The following is a 17,171-nucleotide window of genomic DNA, read 5'->3' as shown; positions in this document are numbered from 1 at the left end:
AACACCATGTATAGGCAGGCACATAGATCTACCCTTTAGCTCTTTGGCTATACTATTTATAGCTCTACACCTCCATGTAGCCCAGCACATAATGCTAGACTTGAGGACGTCATCATCACTATGATGTCATTGTCATTATATGTATAAATCCTCCAAAATCTCAGTGAGTGTTTATCAAACATCTTCCGTTAATCATGTTGAAAAGGTTTCTTGTAATCTTTATACTCGTTGTGACCAGCTGTTGGTTTGTACACAGGTCGCGGCGGCCAGCGAGCATCACTGAAGAAGAGGTTGTCCTGGTGCTGAAGAGAAGTAACTTTGATGCAGCGCTGAAAGCTCACCCCAACATCCTGGTGGAATTCTATGCCCCGTGGTGTGGTCACTGCAAGCGTCTGGCCCCGGAGTACGCCAAGGCGGCCAGAATGCTGAGGGAAGAGGGCTCAGAGATCCGCCTGGGTAAGGTAGACGCCACAAAGGAAATGGAGCTGGCCGACGAATATGGAGTACGTGGATATCCCACCATCAAGTTCTTTAAGGCAGGAGAAAAGGGCTCACCCAAAGCGTACTCTGCTGGTAGGAAGGCTGATGACATCATCAATTGGCTCAAAGAGGTGGTGCCATAGTTTTGTACTTTTTCTGTTTTGTGTATGTGTGTCCATGGAGTTAACATTAGTCCAATAGACCCCCGGCTGGGTGTGGTTATAATATGCAAATATGCCTTCCCTGTGTATTTTTGTTTTTGAGCGGTGGTAAACCGCTCCATAGAGTGGCTGTGTGTGTGTCTGTAGCCACTTTTTCTCAGCGTTTTGCCATAGCAATGTTTTCCTCAGCGTTTTGCCATAGCAATATGTGTGTGTGTAGCCATATTACATCACCAATTACATCCTAGACCTGTCTGTAGCCACTTTTCCTCAGCGTTTTGCCATAGCAATGTGTTTTCCTCAGCGTTTTGCCATAGCAATATGTGTGTGTGTAGCCATATTACATCACCAATTACATCCTGACCTAGACCTATATCCTAGTCTTTTTCCCCAGCGTTTTGCCATAGCAATGTGTGTGTGTGTGTAGCCTGTATTACATCACCAATTACCAATTGAAGATGTTATGCAAGCACGACCACCGCTCACTTCACATTGGGTGTGATTTTTTCTTCCTAAAAGCTGAAAGCCTCTGAGGCCCAATCGAAATACACTGTGACACACTAAAAATCATCCCCTCCCCTTATAGAGCGTCCATGCAAAGTGGGGCTTGGCGGATGGAGCTGCATGTGAGTGTGAGGAGCCGGAGCAGACCGCTGACCACATAATCAACTCCTGGCCTCTGTATAAACCACCCTCGAAGGCCATCCTCTTCAATGTGGGACCTGAGACGAGGGCGTGGCTGTACGCGCTATTGATCTGGACGTCTGATGATGACACACGAAAGAAGAATCTCATAATACCTGATGATCATGTTTTAGGGGGAAGAATCAAGGCATCTGTCTTTAAGAAGCACACATGCCCAGTTGTTTCCACCTTGACCTTTAGCAGGTCTGATAATAATAGAGCACTTCTTTTGGCCGAATCGAGTGTTTGAAGTTTTTTCTTTCTTTTTCAGGAATAGTGCTTATGACATTGACCGCTTTTTATCAGCTGTCTAATCCTAACAGTACACATGCAGAGCTGCTCCAACAAGCTGATGGATGGTCCCAGGAACCAATTTTTGTGTTCAGTGGGAACATATTTATTTATTTGTGTTGTTGCTATATTAGGTCAGGATTTAGAAGGCATTTTTAGGCCTCAGGTCTAAATGGGTTAGCACTCTCACCCACACTGAACTACTATACCACCAGCAATGCTGTGCATGCTGTCTGTTTTTTGTTTTGTTTGTCCAAATATGGGCATATGATGTCATAAGATTGGCTACATATGGAGTTACACAGGCTCCTAACTTGGCCTCTGAGTACTCTGATAAAGATTACTGTGTTACTTGTGATAAAATAAATTTTCTAGTCTATATGCTGCTGCTACCTAAACATTACCCTGCAGGAACAGTATTATTCATTGACACTTCCCAATAACAAGTGAGGGATATCCTGTTTTATGTTTACTGTGGTAGCTTATTTTCCCTCAAATCAGATCCAAACTTTTCCGCCATTCATTTCTTTGTCCGATTTCATGTCTTCCATGGCACACCTGTGGAACAACACCTTTTGTTGGCAATCGCTTCAAATCGCAGCACTGTTTGACCAGTTATTTACTTAGTATTCCCAGAGTAACCAGATAACTACTCTCTTTATATTTGTAGAACAACCACAGGACAGAAAGCTTGACGTACTTAGAAACGGTAACTAAGCGGCGGGGGTCAGTGTACTGTATAATACGTCATAGGTCATCGGTAGCCTATTTAATGTCTGTGAAACCCCAACCTGCAATCATTTCTCCCTTGTCGAGCTTATTAAAGAGATATCCTTTATATCCCTGATTGCTTTCTTGGTAAGTTTGTTTGTGCCAGCGAAGCAGAAGAAAAGGTCAAGATGACAGATAAGAAGCAGCCTGTAGATCTGGGATTAGAGGAGGACGATGAGTTTGATGAATTCCCAGTTGAGGACTGGACAGGGCTGGATGAAGATGAAGATGCCCACGTGTGGGAGGACAACTGGGACGATGACAACGTAGAGGATGACTTCTCGAGTCAACTCAGAGCAGAGCTGGAGAAGCATGGTTACAAGATGGAGACAGGGTGCTCCTAGGGGCAAGGCAAGCCATTCTAGAGGTAGAAGAGGGCCTCTCTAGCTGTGCTGTGTCTGCAGCTAATCATCCATAACAACATCATTTTGTGATTTTGTTTTGGGCCATTTTCATTCATTTCTGAGAATGAGAGGCTATTTTCAGTGTTCACAGAATACAGCAGTTCCCTGGGAAGAGGAACAGAGTAGCTGCTGATTATGAGGCCGGGTCTGACAGCTAGAAAGAACAGTGCAGGATCTATTGCCTTTGTTCCTACATTTATTGGTCAACATACCTGCACTCCTGCAGGGGATGAACATTCCAGGCAACATTCCAGGCAGCTAAAAAGTTATAAAATACCTCCACTCGTCTTGGGACTTGATGACACAGCCCTCAGAGGAATGTCACCGGGTCAAGCAACCTGTCACAGTCAAGTAGTTTTTCATCGTTGCTGCATTTGACCTATTGTATCGTCAATGTCTGGCCAAAACTTCTTAACTCCATTTTTGAGTTTTTTTGATTTTTGGCATAAATCAGGGCTATTGAACACCCTTTACAGCTGAGTGTTGGTTAAAATGATATTGAACCAATGGAAAGTAGTAAAAAGTGCTTGGGACAAAACCTCCTAACTCCACACTTTCTGCCAAACCAGCTAACTCCACCCAATTGGCCCTCTCTTTTTTTTCATAAATATGTGCTATTGAACACCCTTTACGTCTGTGTGTTGGTTAAAATAATATTAAATCAATGAAAAGTAGTAAAAAGCCCTTCGGTCAAAACCGCCTAACTCCACTTGAGCTCATTTTCCTGAAAATGAACATTTTGGAGTTAGGAGGTTTCGGCCCGACAGCAGAGATATAGGCTACAGTATCTGTTTCTGCTGCCTTTTCCGTTTGTCCTGTAAGTTACTGCAGGCCAAAAAAGAATTACACAACAGGCCTCTTTTTTTTTCTTAAGGAGTGACCTCTGAAAGAGGTACTGTAGCTGTGAGTGTGTGGCTGTCCAGAGCTTATCTGGCAAACCACTGGACCGATGTAGTACAGTGACCATGTTCTAGCACAGTGATTCCCAAATCTATCAGATCGAGCCCCAAAAGAGAGATTAGAAGATTGCCTGGGACCCAAACTATAGTGAAACGAGCACAGGTCTCCACCAGGTCAAATATGATAAAGCATTTTGGCTTCATAACATTTTGTTATTTTATGACAAAATGTGTAGAAGTATATAGTAAAAACTATTGTTTTGCAAAGATCAGGGCAATGTGAAAACGGGATCATTTCTTCCACAGCCTAGTGGAAATATGCATTCAAAACAGAACAATCCTGCAAACTTTGGGAGCCAATGTGAGCCAATTAGGAATGATAGAATATAAAAATATCCCTAACAAATCCATCTTGATCACATCACTATGATTGTGCTGTCAAACGATGAAACTATATTGAATCTTTGAGAAGGTTGTGGGGGGTCCCTGCTTCATCTCTCAACTAGGGGTCCTTCCTTGGTCTTTCGAGGGCGGGGCGGGTGGGTGATGACGTCACATGGTGGGCGGGGCAAGTCACTGCGGACTCAGAGAAGGAGGAAGGAAAGAAGAACGAACACAGTCACACACACAGAGACACTTTTATTACACACTTATACACACACACAGGCAGCACGCAGAAGATCATTGACATGACTGCACCACAAACAGTTGGACTCGTGAAACATGGATATTATCTGTCAGACGACATAGAGAGACGGTAGGTAAGTACAATGTTGCTGTTTGTTTACTATAGCCTACTGTTTAGTGTAGTGTTGTTGAATCAAACTACTATAGTGGCTGATCTCTGTTTATTGTTTATACACACACGGTAGGAACTTCATACAGACACATAACGCTGCACTGCTGCCGCACCGGCTCGTTTCTAGCCTTGGATCGAGACAAATGTTATCGATTCTGACGTTTAGCGTGTACAAATGGAACCAAATGGACCCCTGCATACGCTACAAAAACATAGGCTACTTAGACGTGGGATTTACGGTGGGAACATACTACGATCAGTTTCATCAAAGCCAGACCGAATTAGGAACGGATTGTGCTGTATTATGCTCACAAAATATTATTAATATCTATAGGCTAGGCTTTGATTGATTGATTGAAGACTTTATTAGAAGTTTGCATAGGAAAGGTACAGTTTCATGACGGAGGTACAGTTCACTGGTACAAGGTCAACAAAAAGGAGATCCTAGAAAAGCACTTATTGGCTTATTTACACAGGAAAACATTGAAGTATCTCATATAACATTGAATGACAGCTATAGGCTCATTAAGGCTGATGTAGAATGGAATGAAGCTCAAAGTTGATTGATTGATTGAATACTTTATTTTTGCATATGAATACAGGACAGTACAGTTCAGATACAAGGTCTACTATGAGGATTTAAACCACAAGAACACTGTGGCTTGCATCGGGGTCATTGTAGCTACTCAATTCATAAAAGGTATATTTTATATTTTAAGAGGATGTTATGTTGGTGCTGCTGGCCACAAAACCCACACAAACTGACTGTTTGTGGTGTGTTATGCAAATTAGGATACAGTAGTGCGCGTGCGCCTGTGTGTGTGTGTGTGTGTGTGTGTGTGTGTGTGTGTGTGTGTGTGTGTGTGTGTGTGTGTGTTTGTTATATCCGAATATGGCACCAGATCTAATGCCACCGCCACCACTGTGATGTAAGTGGACACATCAAACAATCCCCTTTAGAGCCATGGGGGACACATGCAGGAAAGGGTTTGTTTCTGACACACACACACACACACACACACACACACACACACACACACACACACACACACACACACACACACCACTGCAGAACAACAGTAGGCCAAAGTAAATGCTTAATTGACTTGATCAACAGTATTTAAGCCCTCAAATGAAAATTATGTTTTGTTTGAACATTTCTGAACATTATCATCTACATACAATACAATGACACGTCCAGTGGATGCCAGGTTGAAAGTGGTTAACAAACATTGAGCTATAGTTTGGGTAGACATTCTCAAAGTGGGGACCAGCCTCCAGGGACCCTCATGGATCTTGAGGGGGCCCCAAATGGACCCTTACAGATCTGTAACTCTGAGGCCCCTCTTCCATCAAAAGAACTATGGTTCTAGAACTGGTCCCGTTCTAAAACTCAGCACAAAAAGAAAGGAAACTTTACTTCTGTCCATTATATCTCCCATTCTCCCCTTTAATAATACCAATTTTATTCATTATATAATTTACATCATTTTTATCGTTGATTCGTCACCTTTACAACGAGGTACAGCTTGTAAGCATCGGGCATTTGAGGCATGAGCTACACAGCCAAACTTGTGGGTAGCGCCGACCAAAACTTTGCCAAAATGGCTTGCAATACTGTTCTGCTGGCATTTACTCTCGTTTAAGCTCAGGGCTTCCCTGACCCTGAGCTTAAAATTAACAAATTGTAAAAATGGCCAATATGTGTAGTTTTTTTCTTTACCTTATTACTGTGGGAGATTGCAATCATTCAATGCACCAGGCAACACCAAAAGAACAGTATTGCAGGCCTGCCACGCCATTTTTGGAGGGGCGCTACCAACACATTTGGCGGTGTTGCTCATTCCACGAATGCCAGATCCTTACAATCTGTACCTTGTTGTAAAGGTGACAGATCAACAATAACAATGATATCAAACACAATACCATTTGGCATACTTAAAGGGGAGATATAATGGACCGAAGTCAAGTTTCCTTTCTTTTTGTGCTGAGTTTTAGATTCTTGGAACCTTTGTGCTTTCACGTAACTGGCAGCAATCTTTTGGTTCCAGTTCCAAATCAACTTTTAGGGTTCCAGACCAATTCATTTTCAGTGGAAATACTCTGAACTGTTTCATTATTAGGCCTGAGAGTGTACAGATGGATCCAAATGGAACCTAACAGGTCTGAAACTCTTAAGATCATACAAATTGAACCAAATGGGCCCTTACATGTCTGTAAGTTAACCTTAGCGTCCTTACGGGTCCATTTGGTTCCATTTGTGTGCTTTCAGAGTTATGGTGGTCCTTGACATTAAAAAGAACGTTTGAAAACCAATGCTAGTGTTAAGGCCAGTCCACACAATGCAACACATTCAGGGGTGTCATATATATACACCGAAATGAGTTCCCAGTGAACACCCCTGAACGAATTGCAACTCTCCAGTCAGTCCAGACACCAATGCAACTCCTCGCAACTGCCAGTTGGGGATAATTTTTGCAATTTGCAAGGAGTTGCAGTTGCAAGAAGTTGCAAGGGGTTGCATTGGTCTGGTCTTTCGCAGGGCCATAGGTTGTCATGTGGGCCAACAACATCAGTGAATAGTATACTGTAGTATTGTGAGAAACTGTCTTGACTGTAAGCTGTGTGGTTAGAATGGTCTTTCTCGTTTTCAGTTGCTGTTCCCTACTTGTGGCTACAAGACAGTGATCCTGTCACGCGTGCATGCACACACAAAGCATGTCATGCACTGAAAATAGGCTATGTACAGTTTTCGGTTGTTCTTTTAATATTAAAGAGTACTTGAAGTGGTCAAACTAGCGATGGAACACCCGCTCAATCTTCCAGGAAATCATAATGATCTCAGCCTTTAAAATACAAAATTAGTCTGGGCTGGCAAGGCAGAATCTGCAACTTCTGCCTTGTTGTATGGCTATTGGCTACCAAAACATAATAATTCTACATATTGTGCTGTTTATGAAACACAGCACTATAGAGTGTGGGGGATGGGGGCTCCTTTCACGCTGTCTCAAAAATTGGGTGATTAGGATTTGGGGATAATGGTTGAACTTGGCAAGTAGTTGGAAGGAGTTGCAGTTGCAAGAAGTTGCAAGGGGTTGCATTGGTCTGGCCTGGCCTGTTGCAGGTTTTAGAGCAGGGGTCTTCAACGTTTTCAGGTCAAGGACCCCTTAGCTGAGAGAGAGAGATAAAGCAGGGACCCCCTCTACATATTGTATAAAACTGTGTTGCAGATTTTCATCGATTTATAGGTAGATGCATAGACTTGTTTGACAGCACTACTGTCATCAGTCTATGTAGGATTCATGTTAATGTGTATTTTCAGACATTTAACCACTTAAATCGTAGATATTTTGTAAACTTGACCTTTCACTCTGTACTTAGTCTGCACTTTTTTACCTCTACACCAAACCTATTTACCGAAAGTAGCCGATCTACAAGCTGCGAGGCGTTGAGAGCTTGTAGATCTGCTATTTTTGGCTAAAGCTCCTATCTTATTATTATTTTTATTATTATTACTGTGTGTGTGTGTGTGTGTGTGTGTGTGTGTGTGTGTGTGTGTGTGTGTGTGTGTGTGTGTGTGTGTGTGTGTGTGTGTGTGTGTGTGTGTGTGTGTGTGTGTGTGTGTGTGTGTGTGTGTGTGTGTGTGTGTGTGTGGTTGGTTGGTTCAGTGCAGCCATTGTGCCAGCCAGAGGTGGTTTCTTGTTTCGCTGTGAGAGTCAAGGTCGCCTGGCCCTGGAAGTACATTGATTTACACAGCTGCTGATGCTCCTAACGGTGTGGGTGTGTGTGCGCGTGTGTGTGTGAGTGATGGGGCGATAACCGTTATTATCGTTTATCGTGATAGAAAAAAACCCTGCTATGTGTCACTACACATCTCTCTCCCCATTTCCTGTCAGTCTAACTGTCCTATCAATAAACGGCCAAAAACAAATCTTACAAAAAAAGAAATCATATCGTGGAGATTCAAATTTATCGTAAAATTGTCCTCCATCATGCACTGGGATTCAATTAATCTCTTATTTGCCGAGCTGCATATCCGGTACCACTTAAACCCTCTATAATTTGTAAAACAGACCTGGAAATATATAATGTACTTGATACATCTTTTTTTTTCACTCTCGACCAAATCTCTTTGCCCAAGCGCAAGGCGTTGTGAGCTTGTAGATCTGCTGTTTTTGGCTACAGTTCTCAGAATATGGACATTAGAGTTCAAGTGGTTAATATAAAAAAAAGGTGGAAAAAAGTTTATCACACAAAGATTTGGAGGACCCCCTGTAGTAGCTCTGAGGACCCCTTAGGGGTCCCGGACCCCCTGTTGAAGATTTGAAGGCTTGAATATGATATCCAGTGACTTGCAGATATGGATTTATTTTTTTCTTGCAGCGCGTCATGGACACGGATCACATGGTCTTGTGATGACAGCAGAACACGCACGCCTCTTTTTACGGAGACAAAACTCACGTTACCATCCCTGATGCCATGTGTCTCCCTCTCTGGGGGGTCCACACACACACACACACACACACACACACACACACACACACACACACACACACACACACACATACTTGTTTTTGCTACATCGTGGGACAATCCGACAACAGCGTCCCTCCTGGGGACACCCCTTTCTAGACATGCTACAGCTCTGAAAAAAATCAGGCATGACCAGAAAAAAATCAGGAACAAGATTCTGACTTTAAATTAGCAAAATTCAATACTTTTTCTCCCAGATCTGACTGGGTCGTCCCACGTGGGGTCGTCAGATACAACCATCTTGGTGGGGACACCATAACACACTTTCAGATATGTCTTCCTGGGGACACCATAACACACTTTCAGATATGTCTTCCTGGGGACACCATAACCATAACACACTTTCAGATATGTCTTCCTGGGGACACCATAACACACTTTCAGATATGTCTTCCTGGGGACACCTTAACACACTTTCAGATATGTCTTCCTGGGGACACCATAACACACTTTCAGATCAATGTCTTCCTGAGGACACCAGGGAGGTCAGGGAGCTGCGTTTTAGAGTTTGGAGATCATATCACGAAGTTGGGCCACTGACAGAGAAAGCTGTCTTGCCCAGCTCTGTCTGAGTATGAGGAAGCTTGAGTCTAATAATTGATCATGGTCACTATTGGTTCAACCCCCATAAACAAGTACCAGAGTGATCAGTTATTCACCCTGACAGACTGCAGAGATAGACTGTGTTTGTCTCGGGACCGCCACAAAGCATGATGGAGGTCAGATCAAATCACTAACTTAGTCATGTGCCGCTGTATTAAAATGACAACTTACTGACTCGTCGAGCAACACTGGACTGGACTGGACAAAAAGGTTTGTCCATTTCAGAATGAACTACCTGTAGAAAACTTGCTCAGTAAAGCACAGACCAGACAGAGAGGGACGTTGTCAGTTTGCTTGTATCAAACAATCATTCATTCATGATTCATTATGGTACAGTACCCACAGACAAGTTAATGAGTTATACTTAGTAATGATTCAAGGTAGATATTTCTGCCATCAGGTTGAGGTTGAGACACTCAGCTACACTAGGAACATGCCTACAGGAAGAAATACAAAAAATGTGGGAAGACAGCACAAAAGACTTGTGTACTGTTGCGATAGAAGGCTAGAGAATGGATTACAACCACCCTATGGACTGCTAGCATTGTATATATAAACAGTTCTGCTACCTTTAAATGCATTTTACATCAAATACTTACAAATCACTGCAGAAAAAAAGCAGCTTTTTGTCCTAAAGCAACTGCAAAAGATGTCTGCCATTTGTTATACCCTGAATGTATATACGTATATATAATAACAAAATTATAGCACAGATATACTACTTCACACACTCTTCAGGTATTACTTAAATTTATTTCCAGTCTGAACAGAAGGTACTGTCCAAGACAGTAGCCTAAATGTAACGGTGCATACAGTACTGCAAATACAGTTATGTAACAATTGAACTGTAACAATTGAATTGAAATCTCACATTTCAAACATTGCAATAAGGGCACTCCAAAACAAAAGTCCATCACAAAAGTGATTTATGCTGCACTCACTGTTAAGTTAAAGCATGCGTCCTGTGCTTCCCCTGCGTGGACAAAAGCAGTGTCTATTGTCCCCAAATGAAGTCACGGTTTGAAGCAAGCTTGCCTTTTGAATTAAGGACAGTGACTTGCATAGGGAATGAATATACACTGGTCTCCCCTCTCCTCCCTACAGAGAAATACAGGATCATGTTTTAACAGGAACACCCAGGTACTGTATTAATGAAATGTAGTGCTGCCTGGACAAATACTCAAGGTACTGTCTAAGGCAGTACATCTGGCAGTGCAAATACAGTAGTGCAAATTAGTCATTATGCATCAATAGAACTATAAAATCTGACAGCTCAGAGATTACAACAAAAGCAGTCAAAAACAAAGGCTGTTACACCAGTAACTTAGAATAGAACTGCCCTAGGCATAGAACTGCCATAGACTGCACTCACTGTTAAAGCATTTGTCCCGCTTGCCCTGCGTGGAGGAAAGCAGTGTCTATTGTCCCCTAATGAAGTCACGGTTTGTATCAAGCTTGTCTCTTGGCTTAAGGACAGCGACTTGCATCGGGAATGAATACACACTGGTCTCCCCTCTCCTCCCTACAGTGAAATACAGGATCATGTTTTAACAGGAACACTATAACAGAATAACACCCAGGTACTGTATTAATGAAATGTAGTGCTGCCTGGACAAATACTTGAGGTACTGTCTAAGGCAGTACATCTGTCAGTGCAAATACAGTAGTGCAAATTAGTCATTATGCATCAATAGAACTATAAAATCTGACAGCTCAGAGATTACAACAAAAGCAGTCAAAAACAAAAGACTGTTACGCCAGTAACTTAGAATAGAACTGCCCTAGGCATAGAACTGCCATAGACTGCACTCACTGTTAAAGCATTTGTCCCGCATGCCCTGCGCGGTGGAAAGCAGTGTCTATTGTCCCCTAATGAAGTCACGGTTTGAATCAAGCTTGCCTCTTGGCTTAAGGACAGCGACTTGCATAGGGAATGAATAGACACTGGTCTCCCCTCTCCTCCCTACAGTGAAATACAGGATCATGTTTTAACAGGAACACAATAACATAATAACACTCAGGTACAGGATCATGTTTTAAGAGTGCAGAAGTAGTTTTCTACATCTTCTGCATCTTCCTCTTTAGGGTGGCAATTTTGTTATGGACATAATATTTTACAGATTTCCAATCTCTCTTTATAAGTGCAGGCTCTGCTTTCAGACACTTGTCACATGCACTTTTGTCTGGGACCTTACAAGTCTGTATAGCTCTCTTAAAGTGCCTCTCCACGGCGTCTCTCTCTTCTGGTTCCCAATTCTTCCTCTTTTCTTGCCGAGCTAAAACGAAAAAGGAATAACCGATTTGTGTAGTATAAGTTGATAGTTTTAACCTAAAAGCTACAATTATTTCTACCACTGGCTATTTCTACACAGATTCAGCATTTGATTGGCCAGTGTAGTTTCATTTGTGTAGTGTGTTGGATGTTTTGCACATCACACTTTGTTACTCTATTTAACAACTGATTTTGTATATAAAGGTAAACAAACAACAAAATGTTAGCCTTTATGCAGCAACAAAGTAACGCTGAACTTTGAAGTCAAGGGAAATCTCACTGTGCTTATACTGTAACACTCCAAATTATCATACCATACATACACATAATGTGTGTGTTAGTCTGCGCAAGACCAACACCAACACTAAAAACTACTACAACTAAAAACTAACCAAACGCTATTTCGTGCTCGGACAGAGACAGACGCAGCCAGGAACACACAGAGCTGTCAAAATATCCTTACCTCTTTTTGGCTCCGTCTGTCTGGCTCCTGTCGGTGCTGACCCACTCCGTTTAGCAACTGTTGAACAACAAGATTATTGTTAATTGCCACGTAGGTCAAGTAAGGCGGAGATTCTCCTACTATGCTACACATTTCGAAACTTGGTCTGGATCAAACTTAAGTCTGGTGGGAAATGACCAGTGTTTGTCAGTAACAAATTACATATTACTGTAATATTATTAGCTTTTCCAGCAAAAGTAGTGTAACAATATTACTCTGCCAAAATTGGTAATATGTGATATGTTAGTCTGCCAAAACACACCTCATTACTAATTACAAATGAGCTTGTTATTGCATGATGTGAAAATAGAACAGATTTACAAGCTATCAGCAGATACCAGCAGAGATGTGCAGTAGTTTGTAGATCCTAATTACAAATGAGCTTGTTGTTGCATGATGTGAAAATAGAACAGATTTACAAGCCATCAGCAGATAACAACAGAGATGTGCAGTAGTTTGTAGATCCTAATCCACCGCAGCATTCTGCACACGACATACACCAGTAAGACTCCCTAATCGGGAGATAAGCGACCGTAGGTCACTTATCTCCACAAATAGAGCCATACACTACAAGTTGTCTCTAAACAGATTGTGTTGTACATCTCTATAATTTTGCGGGTGGCAGGGGGGAACTGGGGAAAGTAATAAAGTAATGTAACATATTACTCTTTGATTCAAGTAATAAGTAATGCATTACTTTTTCTAAGGGGTCATAAGGAAATAGTACTGCAAGTGTCCAATATCCTTACCTGTTTTTGGCTCCGTCTGTCCGGCTCCTGCTGACCCACTCTGTTTAGCAACTGTTGAATGACAAGAACAACATTATTCTGTTAGTGCCACAGATAGGCCAAGTAAAGCTACGGGCATTGATTGCTACACATCTCCAAACTTGGTGAGAATCGACACATGCAACAGACTGGCCGACAAAGCCACTTAGACCACCCAGCTGACCTGGGACAGATACAAAGGAAAACCCTGTCCAATATCCTTACCTCCGGTTGGCAAATATATAAGTCAAATATTATTTAAGTAAATGTGCAGGAGATAATTGTGTCTGCCATCTCTCCCTATAATGTCTTTGTGTCAATTACAAATGGCGAGAGCTGTAAAAGGTTGGCCGTCTCCAAGCTGATAACTGTGAGAAGCAAACAACTGGCAAGAACATTGGAACATCAACTGTTCCGTTTTGCATGCGACAGTGAAAAACAACATTATGCTAAAATGTGTATCTCAACAGTCGAGGGGTGCTATAACGATGTAACAGAATATGTGCTGCTGTAATGATCAAAGTATATACCTTCCATGACCTCAGGCCCCTCACACATGTTGTCGTCATCACGCGTGCCGTCCCCACACCTGTCCTCAAACGCGTCGTCCTCACACACTTCTAAGGATTAAAGCTACATTTTCATGATTTTTCTAAAAAATGAATATATATATATATATATATATATATATATATAAGCTTGTAGCACGGCACAGTGGCACTCAGTGCTGCACTACGAGCTTGCGCATCTGTTAAATTTCAATAGCTAAAGTATAACAATGCATGAAACACCCACCATCTGGATCGATGTGAATTTCATCCAGGTTCTTGCCTTGGAAATCTCCCATTCGTCCCTTCTCAATGGCCAGGAGCACTCCTCCTCAGATCTGAATTTCACCTTGTTACTGTAGGGATGCAGGACACAAAAAAACAGGTGGCAGAAATCTCAATAAAAAAGAACACTTCTGGATTGTATGAGTGAAATGCAGACAACACCATTTATTCCTCACTGGTGGGTTTATTATAGTTGCAATGTGTGGATTCAGCAAGTAACCCTGCAGATGATCTCACACGCAGGAGCTGGTGAAGCCCAACAGATGGAGCCATGGCCCTCCTTTCCTTCTGCTCAGCACAGATCAGTGGCCACAAACCCCTACAAATCTGACTGGAGCTCAGCTATCCTGTCTCCTACAAAGGGAGCTCAACCGCAGGGTCGACCGCAATATTCTGTGGACAGATTCCACCACAGTGCTGTCTTGGCTACAGTCTCCATACTGGAGAAAAACCCTATCGCTGTAACCAGTGTAATAAGTGTTTCAATGCGTCCAGTAGTCTGAAAGCACACCAGCATCTCCACACTGGAGAAAAACCTTTCAAGTGTAAACTTTGTGACAAGTTTCACTACGTCATCTGATCTAAAGAGTCACCAGCATGTCCACACTGGAGCAAAACCATTCCAGTCATTTAAGTAATCTGAACACACACCAGCTTACTCATACTGGAGATAAACCTTTCAACTGTTAACACTGTGACAAGAGTTTCATTACATAGTCTCACCTAAAGAAACAACAGCAAAGCCTCTACAGCAGGGGTCTTCAAAGTTTTCAGGGCAGGGACCCCTTAGTTGAGAGAGAGATGAAGCCCACAACCTTATCATAGATTCCATATTGTTTGCCAGCACAATACATTAGGGTATTTTGGATTCATGTCAATTTGTGTTTTTTAACCACTTGAACGGTCAATACTTCTCCCCTCTACACCAAACCTCTTTGCCAAAAATAGCCGATCTACAAGCTCACAACGCCTCGCGCTGCGAGGCGTTGTGAGCTTGTAGATCTGCTATTTTTGGCCAAAGTTCTCCAAATCTGGTTAAGAATCTGTCTATAAAGGAGATTTGTTTTTTCTTTTCTTTCTATCACACAAAGATTTGGAGGACCCCCTGTAGTAACTCTGAGGACCCCCTCGGGGTCCCGGACCCCCTGTTGAAGACCCTTGCTCTACAGGCTGAATAGTACTATTAACTTCAAATGTACTTAAATGTACTGGACACAATAAAGTATTGTCACTACAAAGTTAGATTAATTTTGCCTTCTATAGGTTAGTCAAGTGAATGGTACCCCGACTTTGAACTGTTTTTTATTAGGTTTCCCACAGGTGCTGACTTACAACATTTTAGTACATGTTATTAGACAGACACCATTAGAAACACATTGGTGAAGACATTTCTTGGTAACGATTTAGTTCCCAGATTGGTCAAATGTCTGCTAAAATTCACTAACTAATAATAATTTAGTCATGTATCAGATTAAGCTAAATGTGTTAATCCTACCTTGTGTTTCTGTCTCTGAGTGGCTGCAGCAGATCGATGCCGGAAGAGCCATTAGGCTGCAGAGGGAATGAGTAAAACCAGAGTTAAGAGGCATAAAGAAGGGGGAAAAAAACAAACAAACAAAAAAACAGGTGTGAATGTATTTCATACATATAGGCTGAATCTTCCTCTGCACATACTGTACACCTACTCCACCTCACATGTCAAGGACGAAAATGCTCCAGTGTTGTTTTCAAAGACTAATACTAAGACGAAACATGTTCAGCGACTACCTTTTTACACTGACAAAAACTAAATTGAAACTGAATGAAAACAAGCTCTGATGAATACAAACTAGACTAAAATAATTGGAAGGGACTAGTGGGCCAGTATATCCACTATAAATAAGTCACTGTACACTTGGTTTCATGATGTAAATAGCCGATCTACAACCTCACAACATGTTGTGATGCGGTATAGATCTGCTATTTTCAGCAAGGGTGAAATCACTCATTACATTTTATATATTATTGTTATCATCACCAACAACCAGGCCTGGAATTTTGTCATTTTAGGGGCAAGGCCACTTTTTGAGGGCACAAAGGCCAAATGCCAGGGCAGGAAGGCCATCGAATAAAACAAGATTTTAGAATAATTAATAAAACAATTCGTTTAATTTAAGGGTTAAGGATCTATCTGGTGTCAAAATAAATAAATTGGTTTTTACAATCTGATCCATGCACAAATCAAAGTTACTAGATTGGTTTAAAAATGACGACTCAACAAAAGACACTGGTGTCTGCATGACAAGAAAGAGACACTGGCGTCTACATGAGAAGACAGAGACAGAGGGGAGTAAGTAGTACAGTCAGCTGCTGTGGCCTCAAGTCATGTCATTTTTTGGAGGGGCAGATGGCCAAACTGAAGGGCCACTGAACGACGGCCATGGCCTTCATGGACTACTTTGAAATTCCTGCCCTGGTCCTATGCTTATTTAGTTAAAAACATATCATTACACACCCAATGAAGCTGTGAATTCATGGAGATTTTTTTTCTTTTCTCACATTCCTATGCCAATAATTTGATGACTCCTCTAGGAGACACTTCTGGCTTAGGAATGCTATAAAAATTAAATCTCCATGAATTTAAGGCTTCGCCGGATGTGCAATTGATAGAACATAAGTCATTTTTGGGGTGAACTACTCCTTTAAACAGGGGTCTTCAAAGTTTTCAGGCCAGGGACCCCTTAGCTCTGAGAGAGATGAAGCAAGCTCACAAGCTCACAAGAACTATATAAAAGAGACAAGATCAATTATGTTTAGATCAAATAGGCTAGCAAAAATAATAGATCTACAACCACATAACACATTGTACAAATGGAACCAAATGAACCCTAAGTCTCATGATGAGAGGTTAAATGTACTCAGAGTAGGGGAGACATTGTAATTCTAAAGTTTGTGAAACACTGCCTTAACAGAGCCCAACACAGTGTGAAGATACCAGGTTTGATTTACCAGTAGCAGTAGGCATTCTGTCTGTCTGTCTGTCTGTCTGTCTGTCTGTCTGTCTGTCTGTCTGCTTGTGTGAGCTAAACACAGTGACACTACTGTGAGTGTAAGATGGGGGGAGGGCAGACGCCACAGGTGCATGTAATCACTAATTAGTGGCTGTTTCTAGTCAACTCTACCAGCAGATGAT

The 17,171-nt window shown here is 41.9% G+C and overlaps 2 protein-coding genes across 4 annotated transcripts in view; both read left to right on the top strand.

Annotated features, from left to right (window-relative positions):
- Positions 1 to 2,515: 2,515 nt before the first annotated feature.
- LOC308280120 (26S proteasome complex subunit SEM1-like) lies at positions 2,516 to 2,731 on the top strand (the record flags this gene model as incomplete). The annotated part of the gene is made up of 1 exon (XM_080720383.1): positions 2,516 to 2,731. One exon carries the CDS (start codon positions 2,516 to 2,518, stop codon positions 2,729 to 2,731), a length of 216 nt encoding a protein of 71 aa, XP_080576509.1.
- Positions 2,732 to 4,316: 1,585 nt separating this feature from the next.
- The window catches only part of LOC308280068 (inositol polyphosphate-4-phosphatase type I A-like), a 101,898-nt gene continuing 89,043 nt past the window's right edge, over positions 4,317 to 17,171 (top strand). For all 3 annotated transcript variants that reach the window (XM_080720329.1, XM_080720328.1, XM_080720327.1), the window contains exon 1: positions 4,317 to 4,451. The gene's annotated coding sequence lies outside the window, so the exon portion shown is untranslated. The remainder of the gene's footprint in view (positions 4,452 to 17,171) is intronic.

This window comes from Nannobrachium achirus, assembly GCF_963921795.1.
Source record: "Nannobrachium achirus genome assembly, chromosome: 24".
Classification (NCBI taxonomy): Eukaryota; Metazoa; Chordata; class Actinopteri; order Myctophiformes; family Myctophidae; genus Nannobrachium; species Nannobrachium achirus.
This window is presented reverse-complemented; position numbering and strand designations above follow the sequence as displayed.